This window comes from Carya illinoinensis, chromosome 1, assembly GCF_018687715.1.
Source record: "Carya illinoinensis cultivar Pawnee chromosome 1, C.illinoinensisPawnee_v1, whole genome shotgun sequence".
NCBI lineage: Eukaryota > Viridiplantae > Streptophyta > Magnoliopsida > Fagales > Juglandaceae > Carya > Carya illinoinensis.
In genome coordinates this window covers 29465889-29485909 of record NC_056752.1, presented here as the reverse complement: position 1 = coordinate 29485909, position 20021 = coordinate 29465889, and the positions used below count along the sequence as shown (strand labels likewise).

The 20021-nt window shown below is 37.3% G+C and overlaps 1 protein-coding gene across 9 annotated transcripts in view; it reads right to left on the bottom strand.

Annotated features, from left to right (window-relative positions):
- Window positions 1-18569, bottom strand: part of LOC122314769 (diacylglycerol lipase-beta) — a 40586-nt gene extending 22017 nt beyond the window's left edge. For 4 of the 9 annotated variants that reach the window (XM_043130375.1, XM_043130355.1, XM_043130368.1 and 1 more), the window contains exons 1-2: window positions 18089-18568; window positions 17586-17724 (exon numbers count right to left, since the gene is read on the bottom strand). In XM_043130375.1, coding sequence (XP_042986309.1) covers window positions 17586-17724; window positions 18089-18373 — 424 coding nt within the window. In that variant the 5' untranslated portion in view covers window positions 18374-18568. Of the gene's footprint in view, window positions 1-849; window positions 899-17585; window positions 17725-18088 lie in introns of those variants that run through there. The other 5 variants (XM_043130417.1, XM_043130392.1, XM_043130384.1 and 2 more) reach the window with 5 other exon arrangements.
- Between the last annotated feature and the right edge of the window lie 1452 nt (window positions 18570-20021).

Below are 20021 nucleotides of genomic sequence, written 5' to 3'. Positions count from 1 at the left end.
AACTCTCAACTTCAAAACAACTTTAAAGCACAAGAACAAATGACACAAGTGATGGAGATGATCAAAGTAGGCCTCACAGAAAATCAAGGCATCATTTGCAAAGAGTAGATGAGATGAAAAAAAATCCCTATACTATGGAAATGATATTTGTAGACCTAGGATGTGCAAGCTTCACGCACTCCCTTTGAAAAAAGTGAGTAAATTTGGATCCTGTATGAAAAAAAATCATTTTTTTAATGGTGAACCTCATTTTTTTTAAAAGGAAGTATACGAGGCTTGCCCACACTAAGAATGTATCTAGCATTACTCTACTATTGAATCCTGCTAAGAAGCCTAAGAAAAATCTCCCATTCACCACAGTTACATCATTTGATTCAATGCCTCAATTACCACTACAAAGAGTAGGGGGATAGAGGATGTAACGCCCCTATCCCGGAGGTCCGAAGAGTTAGCTCTTGTAACCTAAAACTATATCCCATAACATAATTACATACTCCAAATTCCAAATAAATTAGACACTCATTTATTCCAACCAAATATATATGTTCATCCACAAGGACACCAAATAAATACCTCAATAAAAATAAATTAGAATCTCCATAAAGACTCGGAAATTTCCATGACTCAAAACACCAAATAAATTATAAACTCATTTATTCCAACCAAATATATATGTTCCTCCACCAGGACACCAAAAAAATACCTCAATAAAAATAAATTAGAATCTCCATAAAGACTCGGAAATATCCTTGACTCAAAATACCAAAATAACATAAAATAATAAATCTATTAAATAAGACTCTCCAATAAATACTTGTACCATTACTTATTCATCTACGATCATCAAACCTTATTAACACTTCCTACTCTTGACTTCCAGCTGAAGCATCAAAATTATCTGAAAAATATTGTGAAGATAAAGGGGTGAGTTATTAACAATTCAATAAGCAGAGAATATATACTAGTATGTAAAAATGAGCATTTACTTAATTCAAAATGCATAAAAAAAAAATTTACTTTTAGAATGCAAAATCAGAACATGTTATCAAAATATTAGAGCGAAACTTCAAAAATAATCTTATTAAAAGATCCTTTGGCATATCAAAATCTAAGACATAATCTTCATATCATATCAGAGCATCACATCAGGACACAGACCATGTTTAACCCCCGTGGTAGGGTTATAAATCACCATTATACCCATGGCAGGGCTGTATGCCACTATTATCACCCGTGGCTAGATCGTATGCCATGTTTAACCCCCATGGTAGGATTATAAACCATCATTATACCCATGGCGTATGCCACTATTATCACCCGTGGCTGGGCCGTATGTCACTATTATCACTCGTAACTAGGCCTTATACCACTATTATCACCCATGGCGGGGCCTTAATAGAATAAAACAGAATCAGATACAAATACAGAATCAGAAAATCATGCCAAAGGTTTTCAGATGCCACATCATATCAAAACAAATTCATATCATTCATATATTCAAAAATAGCTTCAGAATATTTTTACATCACATGAACAAATTTTCAATTTTAATATTCGCTCCTTTTTTTCACAGTTCAGAAACATAATGCCAAAAATAAGCTCATGTCTACACCAGTTATGACAGAAGATACTTCCTTGTTATACAGAGTTTCATGAGTAATGCAGAATACATGACTGAGGTTGTTTTCACTTTTCACATTTCTTTTCAAAACATATCATGCACATTTTCATAAAATCAACCTCAACCATTTCTTTTATGCAAAGTCTAGTATAGGAACCCCACTTACTTGGATTTTTTAGCTTTTTCAAAAGTTTCCCACAACAGTGCTGAACAAAAATTAATCATCACCTATAAAATAGTCACGTAACTTCCGTAAATTTTCAATCAAACACGTATCTCGACACTTAAAACTTGAAATGCTAAACTAACCTAATCTCCTAAAACTCTAAAATTCTCGTAATCTTAAAATATCGTCACTCCCCAAATTCAATGATATCTACTTAATACTTTACTTAACCTAATTCCAACACAATCACAAATCTATTAAAAAATAAAACCCAAACCCACACAAGATACTATTGGTGTTTGTAATACAAACCGAATCAATAACCGACCGAAACCCACTTGACATAATTAAAACAATCTATCATGACTTCCAACAAAAGGGCACAGATGTAATTAATATAAAAAAAATGAAAAAAAAAACTTAATCTTTCATTGGGAGTTATACACGATGCTGAGGGCATTTAGGTAATTATGTAATATAAATAGTAGAACCTAATGGCTAAAACTTGGACAACAAAAACTTCAGGATCTCAAATCAGAAACTACATCTTGGTGAGGGAGGGACCATGCAAGATACTCACCGAGAGAGCAGCTACGAAGTAGCAGCGAGATGGCTAAGGCGACGGTAGTGAACTATGGAAGTGCCAAAAGTGATGAGGGAAAGAGAGAACGGAGAGAGAGAGATAGAGCCCGAGAGATGAGTGAGTTTCGAGTTGCAACCGAGCTTACCACAAGGGCGATGGCTGTGGCTATTTCCAGTTGTGTAGAAACGGAGGAGGATGCAGTGGCTCTGTGGCTTATGGTGGGTGAACAAAAAAACTCTGTTTTGGGTGTGTAAAAACAAAGGTTGGGTCTAAGACACAATTTGCCATGATGTGCAACTTTGATTGATGAAACGTGAATCGATGGTGGCTTAGGGCAATTCCTACAACAGCATGGCTCTCAATCCTCTCATGGCACTATTGGGCAGCGGGTGCTTTGGTGAAGCAATGCCGGCACGGGACGTGACAGAGTTGTATCTCAGGCTGGGCTTGTTCGTGGTGGTGGCGGTGGCTAGGGGTGCTGCACGGCTATTCCACAGTGGTACCATGGTTGACGCTAGAATGTGAAAAAAAGAAAAATAAAAACAAACACACCGAGTGGTGATGGTGTGAAGAGCTGCAGCTTCGTTGTGGTGTTTGATGGCTAAGGTCATCAAACTGAAATTGGGCGGTGGTTTGGTGTAGGGGCAGCAACAGGGAGAGGCTTGGCTTTGGAACATGGCTGGCAGCAGTAAGAATGGCCTGGCAGTTTTTCCATACATGAGATAATATATATGTGTGTGTGTGTGTGTGTGATTGGAAAAACCCTAGAGATGAGGGAAGGAGAAACGTGCATGTGCATGGGAGTGGAGTCGTGCATAGTGGGAAGTTTCTAAAAAAATAACTGGACAATGGTCTCCCGGTTTAGAGCAAACAGTGTGGGCCGTGGGGGTGATCGGGTAGGGTTCATTTCAAATATTTGGACCCAAGTTTTAGTGTAGCGTATGGACTTAATAATTTATTTGGTTTGTCCGTATTTTCTCATGGGCCGACTATTTTATCGATAATAATGGGCCTCGACTCAATAATACAACCTATGCCATAAATATTTCAGCCCATAACTAAATAAAAAGATTCCACCTGATCCATAAAAATATCAAATGATTTTAACCTAATTATCAAGTCTAATCAAAATCCACATCCCACAAAAATAAAATTTTAAAACTCATATCCTATTCCAAAAATTACTCGTTAATCTCAAGTGAACTTTTTGTACATATAAACCCAAAAAAAATAAATAAATAAAAAGCGGGCTTGGTGCTAGCCTTGGGTGTTACAAAAGATCTCCGTGTCTCAAACCCTAGAGGAGTACCATTTATCAAAAAAAAACACACTGTAAAAAACATATTGAGCTATCCACTCACACAACTTCTCAGCATTTACATCAAAAAGTCCGATTAACATGATCATACACTCTAATAGGTGACACCCAAATGCACAATTAGTATGTAAATGCGCATGAAAATAGGGGTAAAAAAAGGACATCAGAAAAGAAAAAAGAAAGAGTACCAAGTCAAATTTAAAGCTCAACTCATGAACAAACTCTAAATGGAAATCTGCAAGGGAACAATAACTTGAGAAGAAGCCAAAACATCAAGTAATGAGCAAGGCCTATCCCAATCTATACTAAATACCAGAAAAGACCAACATCTAAAGCTCTGTCACCAGACAATAAAGAATCAAACAGTTTATTTGTTTCCCCATCCCCTCACCACATGTGACACCAAACTTTTTTCATGATGGTGTATACAATAGATATACCTAATTAGAATTAGCACGTGACACCAACTGAAAAAGGAAATATAATAAAGTAAATGTGCATGCTTTCGCAAATCTTTATTCTTAAACCATCAAATAGGGCTCGAGATTGCCACCCACACAAAGAATGACACTTTAGTTGGAGCCTTTATACACCACACACGTCCAAGGGAACCATATCTCTTCTAATACCACAAAGCCTCACTTCAATGTGAGGGTTTTGAGGACCAATTCACAACATTACTTAGAGCCATTGAAGCGGGTCATTCCAATGCAACAAAATCCAAAGAAGAACAGGTAGTTAAAGCATCTTACATGTGCAATCAACTACAACACGAAAGGTGGGAGTCCAAGTCGTGGGAGGACTAGAGGGAGGGAAAAACCTGTTTTACTATGAAGCCCAAGATTAATGTAGAACGTTCGGGGACTAAACAAGTCTAATAAGCGTCTACAAATAAAAAACCTGCTTCATTCATGGAAAGTTGATATTGTGTTTACAAGAAACTAAAATGAAATATATTTCTCAAAGGACTATTTGGAGTTTGTGGAGTTACCAATATGTAGGATGGTCTTATTTAGCTTCTAAGGGAGCTTTGGGTGGAGTATTAGTTATGTGGGATATGAGGGCAGTGGAGAGAGTTGAGGAGTTTGTTGGGGAATTCACAGTGGCTTGCTCTTTTGAAAGTGGTAGATGATTTCGAATTGGCCTTTGCAGGAGTTTATGGTCTAAATGTGGATAATGATAAGACGCTTTCTTTGGGAAGAGCTTGCTGGTTTGCATGGCTGGTGGGACATGCCTTCGTGCATAGGTGGTGATTTCAACATCACCCGATTTCCAAAAGAGAGATCGGAGAAGGCACGACTTTGTCTAGCTATGATAGAGTTCTTAGGTTTCACTTTTGAGCTGGATCTCATGGAAATTCCTCTTGTGGGAGGATCTTTTACGTGGTCAAACAATTGGGCTTGATCCAAATTGAATAGATTTCTAGTCTTCCCCCTCTTGGGAGGCCCATTATTTTGAGCTAAGCCAAAAAAAGGCTATCTCAACTTTCTTTCGATCATATTCCCTCCTTCATGTTAGATTATGGAGCTATACTGGGGGTCAAAAGGTACTTCAAATTCGAAAACATGTTGATGAAGGTTGAAGGTATGGTGGACAAAATCAAATAATGGTGATCCTCCTATCAAATCAAAGGCACCCCAAGCTTCATAATAGCTAGTAAGTTGAAAGCCTTGAAGTAAGAATTGAAGACATGGAATGATCAAGTCTTTGGCAATGTGGAATATTGAAAGAAGTTTTTGCTTGAGGAATTATATGTCTTTGAGGTTGAGGAGGAGGGTAGTGCTCTTCCTAAAGAGGTAAAACTATGGCAAGGTCAACTAATTTTAGAACTCGAGAGGGTCACTATAACACCCCACCAAAAGCCTATCAAGAAAACCATGAAGATAGTGGTGAATGGACCATAGTAAAAGAACTACTATCTTTGTCGGATTTCTAGGAGATAAATTAGGAAGTCCTATTTTAGATAAAATCTGTTAGATTTCTAGGAGATAAATTAGGAAGTTCTATTTTTAGATCAAATCTGAAATTACTATTTCAGATTTTAGATATTTCTGTTTCCTGTTTTCTAGCCTAGATATTTGCTGATTTGATTTGCTGATTTTATGGCCTTCCTGATTTAGTGGCCCTCCTCTTCTATTTATCTTGTAATTGTTTCTCTTGGAGAATAATAATAATGATAATTCTTCTTCTCAAAAACTACATGGTATCAGAGCTTCGTGCTCTGTTTCTTTTTTCTTCTTTTTTTTTGATGATATCCTATAAGTCGGCGATGACCGGAGCCCAAAGAAATCCTACCGTCTCTTCTGACTCGTCTGATACTTCAGAAAATATTCCACCCAATCCCAGTCTCGATCCCACGACTGTATCTACTGATTCCTATTCCCAGAATTCAGCCCTTTATCTTACGGCTACAAAACTCAATGGGCACAACTATCTTGAGTTGGCTCAGTCTGTAAAATTGGGCATTTGACTAGCGAAATATCGAAACCTGCTGCTGGTGACCCTAATCAAAAAAGATGGCAGTCCAAAAATTCTCTTGTTATTGCTTGGCTCATCAATTCCATGGAACCTGCCATTGGAAAACCTCACCTATTTCTTCCCACTGCTCAAGATGTCTGGGAGGCTGTTCGAGATCTTTATTCGGACTTGGAGAATTCTTCTCAAATATTTGAGTTGAAAACTCGACTCTGGAAATCCAAGCAAAATGATCGCGAAGTTACCACTTATTATAACGAATTGGTAACGTTATGGCAGGAACTTGATCAGTGTTATGATGATGTTTGGGAAAATTTGAACGACTATGCTCGTCATAAGAAGAGAGAAGAAAACGACAGGGTTTACATGTTTTTAGCCGGCCTTAATCGAAGTTTGGATGAGGTTCGCGGCCGCATTCTAGGCAGGCAACCATTGCCCTCTATTCGGGAAGTTTTTTCTGAAGTTAGACGTGAGGAGTCAAGGAGAAAAATCATGTTGCGCAATACCGAAACTGGTTTAAACCTAGAACCTGAGAATTCTGCTCGTGTCAAGCAGTGTTGATTCTGAAAATGACGGGCATAATAAACCGTGGTGCGAGCACTGCAAAAAACCGTGGCATAAGAAGGAGACCTGTTGGAAACTTCATGGTAAGCCAGCAAATTGGAAGTCAAAATCCAAACGTGATGGTTGTGCCTACCAAACCACTGCTGAAGAGCTTCAAGAGCTTTCTACCAACTCGGATGCAGTACCTTTTACCAAGGAGCAATTAGAGCACCTGTACAAATTGTTTCAATCTCCAAAACTTTCCTTAACTCCACCTTGTTCTTTGGTACAGAAGGGTAATCCTCTTGCTAATGCGTTTTTAGGTGTTATTCCTAACTCTATTTATTCTTGGATAATTGCTCCAAATTGTTCTCATCCTATAATCCGTGTGCAGGCAATAAAAGGGTCAAAATTGCAGATGGTTCACTCTTGGTAATTTCCGGGACAGGAACTATCAAACTCACTTTGTTGTTAACCCTCCATGATGTGCTCCATGTTCCCAATTTGTCTTGCAATTTGTTGTCCATCAGTAAACTTACCTCTGATCATCAGTGTCAAGCTAATTTCTACTATTCTTATTGTGAATTTCAGGAATTGACCACGGGGAGGATGATTGGCAGTGCTAAGGAAAAAGATGGACTCTATTTTTTTGAGGATGGACCGAACTCGAGTAGACAATGTCAAAATACTTGCTTAAATTCAGTTTCTGTTTCCAAGGATAATGATATTATGTTATGGCATTATAGGTTAGGCCATCCTAGTTTTCAGTATTTAAAACACTTGTTTCCCAATTTATTTCGGAATAAAAATCTCACTTCCTTTCAATGTGAAGTTTGTCAGTTTGCTAAACATCATCGTGCATCCTTTTCCACCCAACCCTACAAACCAACTACTCCATTTACTGTGATTCATAGTGATATCTGGGGCCCTTGTAGAACATCTACGTATTCTGGAAAAAAATGGTTTGTGACCTTCATTGATGATCACAAGAGATTAAGTTGGGTTTACTTGATGATAGAAAAATTTGAAGTGGGAACAATTTTCAAAAATTTTTACACCATGGTACAAACACAATTTCAAAAAAATCTTTAAATATTACGAAGTGATAATGGCCGAGAATATGTCAAAAACATTTTGGGCGAATTTTTTCTTGAAAAAGGAATTGTTCATCAAAGCTCTTGTGTTGACACTCCAGAACAAAATGGTTTGGCTGAAAGAAAAAACAAATGCTTATTGGAAGTAGCTCGAGCATTGCTTTTTACCAATCAGGTCCCTAAATATCTTTGGGGTGAAGCCATTCTTACTGCTACATATCTCATAAACAGGATGCCTAATAAGGTTTTAAGCTTTGAAACACCTTTTGATGTTTTTCGTAAGTTTTATCCAACAAATCGGCTTTCTTCATCTTTACCTCTAAAGATATTTGGTTGTGCCGCTTTTGTTCATGTTCATAGACATAATCAAGGAAAACTTGAACCCCGAGCCACAAAATGTGTGTTTGTTGGTTATGCTCCCACTCAAAAGGGGTATAAATGTTTTGAACCCATTTCCAAAAAAATGTTTGTTACCATGGACGTTACTTTTTTTGAAATACATTTCCATTTCACGCCTCATCTTTAGGGGGGACACAAACCAACGACTTGGCTGTTTTTCAAAATTTCTTCCAAACTGACAACTCCCAAAATGATCCTACTCCAATTATTCAACCTGAAAACCCAAGCTTTATTATACCAGGGGAAGCTGAGTCGAGTTGTTTAGATACTGAAAATGCAGGTCTTCCTACAGGGCCATCTCATGATGTTCACAAAGGAGAAACAGAAACGAAAAACACAGCGTTGGTACCATTTGATATTGTCTACTCGCGACAGAATACAACTCAAAAGAAAGGGTCTTCCAATCCTTCGCATTGCCCAGAATCCGTAAACCCTCCAGGTAATGTCCTTACCGAGTCCTTACCTCATGTTCAGCCCATTTCACCTTCGAGTTCTGAGTCCTCTAGCTTTGAACCCGAGTCTGAGTCTTATCTTGAGTTCGATGATTCTAAACTTCCTATTGCTGTCCGGAAGGGTGTGAAATCTTGCACCCAGCATCCGTTGTCCAATTATGTGTCATATGAAAATCTCTCACCTGTTTTTAGAGCTTTTACCTCACAATTGTCTTGCATGGAGATTCCTAATACTGTGCAAGATGCTCTGAAAGTTCCTGAGTGGAAGGAGGCTGTCTTCGAGGAGATGAAAGCTCTCGAAAAAAATGGCACGTGGGAGTTAGCTGATCTACCAAGAGGGAAGAAAACTGTAGGGAGCAAATGGGTGTTTACAGTCAGGTATAAATCTGATGGCTCTCTAGAATGGTATAAAGCTCGATTGGTTGCCAAGGCATTCACTCAAACCTATGGCATCGATTACTTAGAGACATTCACCCCAGTCACAAAGCTAAACACTGTAAGAGTTCATCTGTCACTTGCAGCTAATCGTGATTGGCCTTTGCAACAGTTGGACGTAAAAAATGCATTTCTCAATGGAGATCTGGAGGAAGAAGTTTACAGGACCCTAGCCAAGCACAATAAACAAGTAAGGTGGCATCTAGCCAAGTTCACCACGGTAGGATTGGAAGCAAGTGGTCGGGTAACCTATGGATTGAGCGGTTTCTTGAAGGATCATCCTCTCCTTATGAAGCCTATAAATAGAACCCTTCCTGCTTCACTTCACCTCACATCACTTGCAAAGAAATCAAGTGAGATAGAAAGAGAAAGTTCCAAAGAGAGTGCAAGAAAGCTCTAACCAAGTACTTTTAGGAGAGTTCAAAGTTGGTGAGTAATCTACCCTCATGTCTTGATGACTTCATGAGTAAGGATGTTGGGTATTGATTCTTGTTAATGTGAAGGATTAATTCAAAGAATGCAAGTTCGGGCTTAGGTCTTAAGGTTATCATGATATGCCAAGTGAAGTTTAGTTACAACATGCACTATCTTGGGTTGATCATCAATCCTACTTCAAAGTTACCAGTGGTTTTGATGCATTGATTTAGCTGCTTAATTTGAGGAGAATAGCATAAAGAGGTTAACATGGTTATTAATGTCGATTCCTTTGAGGTTTAGCATAAGCATATGCCAAGGCTTTGCCCAAGAAGCATCATGACATAGGGTATTTAGCATGAGAATAGGCCACGGCCTAGGCAAAGATATGTCACAAAATCAGCATATGTGGTAGTTAACGAATCACTTGGATTAATAAGATTTAAAGCATGGATGAGTCAAAGTACATAGTTCTTATTGATTATCAAGATTCTAACTTATAAAACATCTCTTGTTTCAGCCACCACCTTCGCATATTCAAAAAGTTTGTAAATTGGCCTCTAACTTACTCTTGGATAATATTTATATGACTTTGTGTGAACGCCTCATTCATGTTATAAATGTTATTTTGATCATGAAATGTCTTGCAATATTTATGAGCATTCGCTCACTGTATGACATTTTAGTTATTATGAAATTTTGCATAAACAAGTACTCTTTGGCATGAAGCATGAAAATATGACATTTTACATGAAGTGTGAAACTTGTTACAAAAGAACAACACATGTCACATAATATGTTTTGTCATGAGCATAACATGAAAAACATTTTATCACGACCCAATGCTAAGATGGGTGATTATCCTAATTGAACAATTTTGTCCACTTTGGAGTGATTAAAAATTGAGTAGTAACCCCTAAGTTAACGAAGAACATTCAATGAATTTTGACTGGTTCCTCTTTAAAGGATTTCAAGGCATTGTCATATAAATATAACACCTAATGCTAGTGGGGGCCCTTGTCATGAAAAGTATGTTAAATACATTAAATCAATCTACACAGCTCTGATAATGTTATCCCAAAAGTTGGGCTATGGTAATTAGCAAGTACTCACAGTGTAGAATGGCGAGCCTTGATATTAACATATGTTAAGAAAGAAAAGAAATAAAAAGGAAAAGAAAAAGTATGAAATGTTCTCTGTAAGAAAATGTGTATCTGAATTCTCTGAAAGATGTTGAGGAATCTAGATTAACAAGCAAATATTTTCTCTTCTATTCATGCATTCACTTCATGTTTATTATATGTCATGTCTATGTTATCTCTGTGTATGATGGTTGTTAACTTATTGAGATTTCAAGTAATCTCACTCTATTAGTTTCAACAACCATTCTATTTGGGATGATAGAAGTTGTAGTAGGACCAAATCATGGTGATGAATGCGAACCCTTGGCTAAGAATGATTGAAGCAGAGTTAGATCCCAACCACCAGCTGGAGTTGATTGTGATGTTTTTTGAGATGGTCCTGCCAGGCCATTCAGCCATTCAATGCATCAAAGAGATGCTCTAAATTATGTTCTATTTAAAACCCCGTTAACCAAGATTTGAATAAGGAGATGTAATCTCCATTTTTTAATATGCTATGTACACGCCCCATACTATGGACAATTAATGAGTCGTGAAGGATGGTTGTTTTTATGAAATGTTATGTTTTCAGTTATTCTGGTACAAATATTTTTATTACCCTTATGGAGAGGGAAGCCTTATGGAAAAGGGTGATTGACATGAAGTATGGAAGTAAACGAGGGGGTTGGCGTTCTAAAGAGGGTAGGGGGACATGGAGTGGGGCTATGGAAGTATATTAGGAAGGGGTGGGGCTTCTTTTTTAGTAATACCCGGTTGTGTTTTGGGGATGGTAGTAGGATCAGTTTTTGGAAGGATATGTGGGTGGAAGACACGGCTTTAAAAGATGCTTATCCTACAATTTTTAGTATTGCACGGGAAAAAGAAACTTCGGCGGCTGATTTAAGGGTAATCAATCAAGGCTCACAGGAGGTGGAATCTTAGCCTTATTAGGGATCCATGATTGGGAAGTAAATGCGCTGGTGAAATTTTTTAACTTGCTGTATAATATTCCTATTGTTGCCACAACTAAAGATGTGATGGTATAGAGTCCTTCTAGAAAAGGGAATTTCTCGGTATGCACTTTTTATGAAGTCATTACCATGCAACAAAGGCTCAATTTTCCTTGGAAGAATATTTGGAGAAGTAAAGCACCCACCAAGGCTGCATTCTTTGTATGGACAGCAACTTTGGGGAAGATTCTGACCATTGATAATATTAGAAGTCGTGGCCTAATAATTATGGATTGGTGCTGTTTGTGCAAAAACAATGGTGAAATAGTGGACCATTTGCTCCTACATTGTGAGTTTGCTAGGGAGATATGGAATTACTTTTTCAGCAGAATGGGTATGGCATGGATGATGCCGGGTAGGGTGGTTGATATGCTAGCAAGATGGAGAGGGATCACAGGGACACCCCTGATTGCAACGGTGTGAAAGATGGCTCTAATATGTATTTTTTGGAGTATTTGGAGTGAGAGAAATGAGAGACTGTTCGAGGATCATGAACGTTCCTCGGATGGGGTTCGGTGTTTTTCTAGAAGTCTTTGTTCTTGTGGGCCATTGCCATAGATTTTAATAGCCTCAGCTTACATGATTTCCTTGTAACTTCTTCTAGCTCTTAATCAGGTGTATGCACATGTATACTTCCTTTGTAATTGAGCTATGCCCATCTTTATTTCAATAAAATTACTAATTACTTATCAAAAATATATTTTTATTAGTCACAATCCGCTGCAACTATTACATATTGCTAGTCATATCATAGGTTGCATTGCATATTATCCATCATGAACGAGAATATGTGACCATGTGTTACATGTCTTGATACTCCAAGTCTTCGTTAAATCACAAATGGAGATTGGGAGTGTCACAGTCACTTTGATGGAAAAGACATCTTGGAGATAGAAATTTAGGGCTTTATGGTTAAGAGAGTGGAACAGATATACCAAGTTCTTTCACAAAGTGGCCAACTAGTATAGGAGGAACAAAGCCATTGAGCTACTTAATATTGATGGCTTTGTTTCTTCGGGTCATTCTGAAAATTAAGAATCACATTGATTAATTCTACAAAGAATTGCCCACGGAACAAGTGGATTGAAGGTCAAAACTTGATGGGCTAACATTTGAGCCCATTGAGCAACAAAGAGCTGCATGGTCATAGAGACCATTTGAAGCAAATGAGGTGTTTGAAGTGGTAATAAAGATGGCAAAGACAAAGCACCAGGTTCGAATGGATTCATGCTTTTTTCCAATCATGTTGGGATGTGGTAAGAAAGGACATTATGAAGTTTTCCAAGAACTCTATAATTATGGGAAGTTTGAGAAAAGCCTCAATGTCACCTTTATTGTGCTTATACCTAAGAAACCGGGGGCCTCATATGTTAAGAACTTTCGCCCCATTAGTCTACTGAATGGGGTGTATAAGATTATGGCCAAGGTTCTTGCCATTCGTCTGAGTAAAGTCTTAGGGAAGATTATGTCAAGTCTCCAAATGCTTTGTCATAGGTAGACAAATCCCAAACTCTGTGCTCATTGCCAATGAGTGCTTGGATAGTCATATAAAATTTTGGTGAGTTGGGGATTTTATGTAAATTAGAAATGGGGAATGCATATGATCATGTCAATTGGAGATTTTTGCATTATAGGCTTGGGAGGCAAGGATTCGGGGAATGGTGGATTTCTTGGATTATGCATTGTGTTTCCACTATTCAGTTCTCTGTATTGGTGAATGGCACTCCCATGGGCTTTTTTAGCAGCTTAAGTGGGTTGGCACAAGGTGACCTATTGTCACCTCTACTTTTTGTAATCGTCATGGAAGCTTTTAGTAGAATGTTGATAGTGATGGTAGGGAGTGAGTTTGTGAAGAGTTTCTCGATTGGAAATCCCAGCTAAAGTTGTCTTAATGTTTCTCATTTGTTGTTTGTAGAAGATACATTGATTTTATGCGATGCGGACTACAATCAAATCCACCTTTAACCAAGATTCACCTTTAACCTTGCCACTGCCTCAAATCCACTGCCTCAAAGGGACTTCTTATATGCTTTGAGGCAGTGGCAAGGTTAAAGGTGAATCTTGGTTAAAGGTGAATCTATCTAAGTCCGAAATGATGTTGGTGGGGAATGTTGTCAATCCAAGAAGTTTGGCTAGATCGTTGGGATGTAAGATTTCTTCTCTGCCCATGAAGTGTACCTTGGCCTCCCATTAGGAGCGCCCTTCAAGGCTAGGTCCATATGGAATGAAGTGATCAAAAGGATTGAACTGAAGTTGGCAAGTTAGATGACGTTGTACTTGTCAAAAGGTGGGCAGATCACCTTAATCAAGAGTACTCTCTAAAATTTGCCTACATATTTTCTCTCATTGTTTTTCTTATACTGGCAGGGATGGAAAATCACATAGAGAAACTCCAACATGACTTCCTTTGGGGCAGACTTGTGAAGAATTTAAATTTCATCTAATCAATTGGAATAGGGTATGCTTCCCAATCTCATGTGGTGGGTTGGGTTCCGAAATCTAAAGATGTTCAATTGGGCACTCCTAGGGAAATGATTATTCAGGCAGGATATTTGGTGCTGGGATAGAGCACTTAAGAACAACTTTTCTACTGTATATAGGATTGCATGCAGTCAGAAGACATTAGTGGTAGAGCTATAGGAGATTTCGAGCAGTGGTATTTAGTTGAATGTTCAATTCCTCAAGGCAGCACATGATTGGGATGTTGGGGTTCTTATCAAATTCTTCAATTTTTGGTACTCTATTGGCACTAGGATTCAAGAAGCAGACAAATTGTTATGGAGTCCCTCTAAGAAAGGGAAATTATTTCTCAACTGCATGAACGTACATGATTTCCTTGTATCTTTAGAGACTCATGCATAGGTGTTGTTCTTGTATATGTCATGTGTACTTAACTTCGCCTATTTTAATAAAATTCTTATTTACTAATCAAATAAAAAGAAAGGGGATCATCACTAACTAGGATAGTAAGGGCTCGTTTGAACACTTAGTCGGTTTGGTTTCACAAATCTTTCAACCCAACTCATCTTATCTCATCTCATCTCAACATCCAAACACCATTCAAATACAAACATTTTTCAATTTCAAATTTTTCAACTTTTCAACTTTTTTATCTAATCATTACAACTTTTCCAAATTTTCAAACAAAGCGCAAAAAATAATTCAACGTTTTCAAATCTCAAAACAAAAAAAATATTAAAAAATTATATTCTAACCCTCTTTTAACTTTATAATTTTTTATTCAACTTTTTCTCTCATTTCCTAAAACCCCAAAAAACATCTAAACTCAAACCATTTCACTACTATTCACAAATTATCTCACTACTATTCATAGATTTCTCATCTCATTTATGCAACCAAACGAGGCCTTAGAATATCTCATAATTTTATAAATAGTAGTGAAATAGTTTGAGTTAAAATATTTTATTAGATTTTGGGAAATAAGAGAGAAAATGTTAAATAAAAATATTATAAAATTAAAAAATTTGTTTGAATGTAATTTGTTGATATTATTTTTATTATGAAATTTGGAAAAGTTGTATTGATTTTTGTATTTTGTTTGGAAGTTTGGAAAATTTGAATGATGTTTGGGAAGAAAATTACGAAAAATTATGAGAATTTCTTTTTTTTTTATTGGCTCTAAGTGTCCGAAAACAGTGTCCTGACTAATCTCGGGGTGCATAGGGCCCCAAAAAAGAGTTTTCCATGCACCTCAGTTAATTCAATGGGAAATCCTCTCAGTCCGACAGCCCCTAGAAATTGTTTACACCTAAGAGGATTTGAACCTTAGACCTGGAAGAAGCATACCGCCAAGACCAAGGCCTTTACCACTTAAGCCAACCCCTAGGCATTAGAAGTTTTGAGAATTTCTTATATCATCTCATTACCCAAACATGCCCTAGCTATTTCTATTGGAGGAACATTTGGAAGAGCAAGGCGCCTTTAATGGCTGCATTCTTTGTATGGACAGCTGAACGAAAGAAGATTCTGACCAATCTAAGGAAACAACACCATATTATAGTGATCAACTGGTGTTGTAAGTGTTGAAGAAGTGGTGAAGCCCAAGGACTACTTGTCGCTTCATTGTGAGGTTGTCAGGCCCTATGGGATGACATCTTTGGCAAATATGGATTAGCGTGAGTTAAGCCAGAGAGGGTGGTGGATCTTCTTGCCAGTTGGAGAAGTCTTCATGGTATCCCGCATATTGTAGCAATATGGAAGATGGTCCCAATATGCCTTTTGTTGTGCATCTGGAGAGAAAGAAACGATCTAAACTTCAAGGATAGGGAACGATTGATAGAGGAACTTAGAAGAATCTTTTTCAGCACATTATTTTTCTGGGTGATAGCTCTAGATCTTAATGGGCTTAATGTTTTATCATTTCCTTGTATCTATTGCTTCTTCTAGCTAGGTGTTATCTCTTGTATACATCTAGTGTACTTGGCTACACCTACTCATATCAATAAATTTGCTTATCAAAAAAATACCACAAAGTCTCAAATAAAAATGTCTATCCTAAACTCTATCACATCACAACTTCAACATGAGAAACTATAATATCATATGAGAGATTAAGGGCATTAACTCACTAACACAATTACCAAATCCTGAATAAGCCAAGCAAACGTAAAAATTAAACGTCCAGACCAACCCACATAGTTAGCCATAGCTAGGTTTTATGCACAGGAAATATAAAACAAATCAGAAAAATACCTCCTTCACAGGCAGTTCTCCAAAAGTCACATCCCGTCAAAAGGGAAGTAAAATAAAACATTTCTGCACTAAACGACCTTAAGGGAAATATTGTCTTCAATCTCAACCTATCTACTAGTATTTGGTTTCCACAGGTACCCACATCTGCTGTATGCTTACAAACCTGCTCCAGGAAAACTCTTTTCAAAAGAAAACCTCCACAGCCACTCACCTAATAAAGTTGAGAAAATCCATACAGCTGGCTCACCCTTAAGCCCTCATTCTATGACTAAACATCCTTGTGCATCTCCGCGATTAGTCAAGACGCTGTTCCCGGACACCCAATGCTAATCAAAAGATTCTATGACTAAACATCCTTCCCATCCCGAAGGAAATTATGTTGAATTTTCCATGCCTATCAATCAGTGAAGTGAGAATATAGAGAATGCAGATAAAATAAGTTGGGAAGCTTAAACACACTCTTTACAAGAGTAATTTCTCTGTTTAGACAGGTGGGGCCTCTTCAACTAATGAGAGTTCTCTTTGTATTGTTTTGTTTATTCAGTTACAATATCAAGAATGTAGTCTGGAAATAACTGCTTGATATTGGACAAGATAATGCATTTCATGAAACTCCTTTGCAGTAATTACATATGTTAGTATATGTTGTGTATATCTACATAAAGATATATTTTCTTGATAGGTATGTGTGTGTGTGTGTGTGTGTGTGTGTGTGTGTGTGTACATATATATATATATATATATTTATTTTTTTGTTAAGTATGTGTATACATATATTTTTTTTTTAGAAATGCTTTCGGGACCCCAAAAGTGTACCGAATCCATTTCTTTTCTTTTCTTTTTTTTTCTTTTTTTACTTAGTGATTAAGTAAATTTTTTTAAGTGGTGTTGTGAATTTTTTTAAAAAATATATATTTAAGAATATAAAAAAATTAATGGAAAAAAAAATCTAAAATCAAAAGAAAAAACAGCTGCATTCAGTGGGAATTTGGGAGAATGTTTCGGTGACTGTAGCAGCACTTTTTTTTTTATAAGTAAATAAATTATATTAATCAAAGAATAGGCAAAAGCCTGGTACGTGTATACATATATTATAAGTATATATTGGTCAGAAATGCTTATGTTCACAAAGAAATAAACATACATATGGCATACAGATAACTAGAAGAAAGGCAGTAGTTTTCAGACCAAATGGCATCTTTCTACCTGTAAACAGAGATGATTAGAAGGGCCCATCTTACCTAAAACACAGTTGCTTGATGAACCAGGATGAGATATATATTTAGCCATATGGAACATAAGATAAGTTGCACCAACAAATTGCAGCACTGTAATTACCGTTGCAAACCGGGTCCACCAGAGCCATTTTTTATACCTCATCTGTTATCAGGAAATTAAAAACTATTTCACATTTGCAGTAGTGGCATAAGCAGAGGATTAAAAACACATACTTCAGGTATGTTTCTATTTTTCATTCAAAAATAATTATCTACTTCTTTTACATTCTCTTCAGCTTCAAGGTAGGTTTTTTGGTTTTAATGGGTACTGTACCCTTCTCTCTACGGGCTAGACTACACTTTCAGACAATTTATACCAACGTTCAATGAATCGCAGCTATTAATCTTAAAATCCTGAGTCCCTAACATCCCATTCAATCCAGCTCATCACAGATATCAATCACAAATTTTTAAGAAAACCAAACAGAAATTACAAAGAGACCAAAAAAAAGATAGCTGCTCGATACCCGTCTTTCGAGGCGAAGGACTGCGTCGACGACGCCAGCAGAGTTATCGGAGGGAGATTCGAGAATGGTCATGGCTGTGGCTTCTTGGGCGATTCCGCTCGGAACCATTGCCACAATTCTAACCCCCGCGGCAAACGAGACGGCTACGAACGGAAAAACATATCGGTGGTCACAAGACGGGTAAGCAAGAATCACAAGAAACGCACCAAGAAGGACCACTACGGCGTTGGAAAGTCCCAATATTATGGCCGCCCATGTCAGGTTCTTGAGGACCGGCACCCACATTCCTTTTTTGCGGTTTGTTATGCTAATGAGATTGAAATGGAGGATGTAATGAGCCGATAATGGGAGATTTCGCACGTTGAGATTAGATGGCGAATGGATTCTTTGCTCATGGGGGCGGAGGGCGCGGAGCTCGTTTCGTTTCTTACGAGGGGGGTGGGGTCTCCGGGTTCTGCCAACCCATATTAATGCTCCAATAGGATGGACACCATTCAACTCGGACCTTAATTTATTTAAAATTTCTGTATTAATTGTTTCTTTCGTTAAAAAATATGGTTAAATATTTTTTACTCCTTATACTTTCAATTTTGATCTTCTTTTTTAAAAAAAATACTAAGCATAGTTTCCATTGCCATAAATCAACCAACACAGAATTTATCCCGCAAAAAAATTCTAAAAATCTCCATTGGATCATCTTCTATCCAAACTTGCTCATCATCAAAAGAGAGGACAAGTTTAACAAGTTGATAGGTCACTTTATTACATTGTTTATAAGTATGTTTACTTTAGCACTTGGATTTCACCTTTCATAAACTTCCATCAATGTACTCTCGTATGAAGAATATGTTCTACCTTGAAGAATCTCTTTGACATCTATCAATTGTCCATACCATAACCAATTGTTGCCTTTGTTGTTGATGGCCTTTGTGACTACTTGTACATGACTTTAAAAAATAACACTTCTAATTTAGATAAGAATAAAGTTCCAATGCCTTCCACAAAGCCTTAATCTCGGTTATAATAGGATGGGATACTTTCCTTTTGTTCATGCAGAGAGAAACCAAAATTTCACCATCAGAGTCTTTGATGATAATTCCAACCCCCATCTTCTTGTTCTTTGAGTCAAAAGCTACCTTTAGGTGTTTTCCATGCCATACTTCTAACATCTCCTACTGAAATTTGTACTATTCATGTATTGCCTTGAGCTTACTAGAATAATTCTAGGCCCTCTTAAGCAAAATTCTCCTCATAATTGATTAAACAATTTCTAGCTCATTTTGTTGTAGGTTCATAGCCAACTCCACCCAAATTGCCAAAAGATCACCTTCACTATTGGACCACTTCTTAATAGGACTTGAAGAATCGGTCCAAACATTTGTGGCTGCTACACAGCTTCATAATGAATGACATACTATTTTCTTCTCTCTTTCACAAATAGGACATAAAAGATTCTCTATGATTTTTTTTCTGAGTCAGAGTTTTCTTTGTATGGAGGTTGTCATTGATAGCTTTCCAAACAGAGATCTTAACCATACTTGAGACATTCATGTTCCATAATGCTTTTCAACCCTCACTGCCAGAGGTGGTTCTTGAGGATTCACCTTTTAGCATTTTCCTTCTATGTATTTCCAGGTGGTATGCACTCCTCATAATGAAGATTCTTGCTTTAATGTGACCCAAAATCTACTTGTCTTGGAGGCCTACTTGACTAATAGGTATGCTGCATACCAAATTTGCCTCTTCACTTTTCAAAGTCCCTTTTATCACTTCTTCCTTCCAACTGCCACTTACTACATCAATAAACTCCTTTTCTTTTAAATAGTTATTTAAATTATTCATTGGAGATTGGACACAAAAGGTTTAGGGCTTCAGAACCCACTTGTCACCCCATATATTCATGTCATGTCCATTCCTTATTCAATGTCAACTT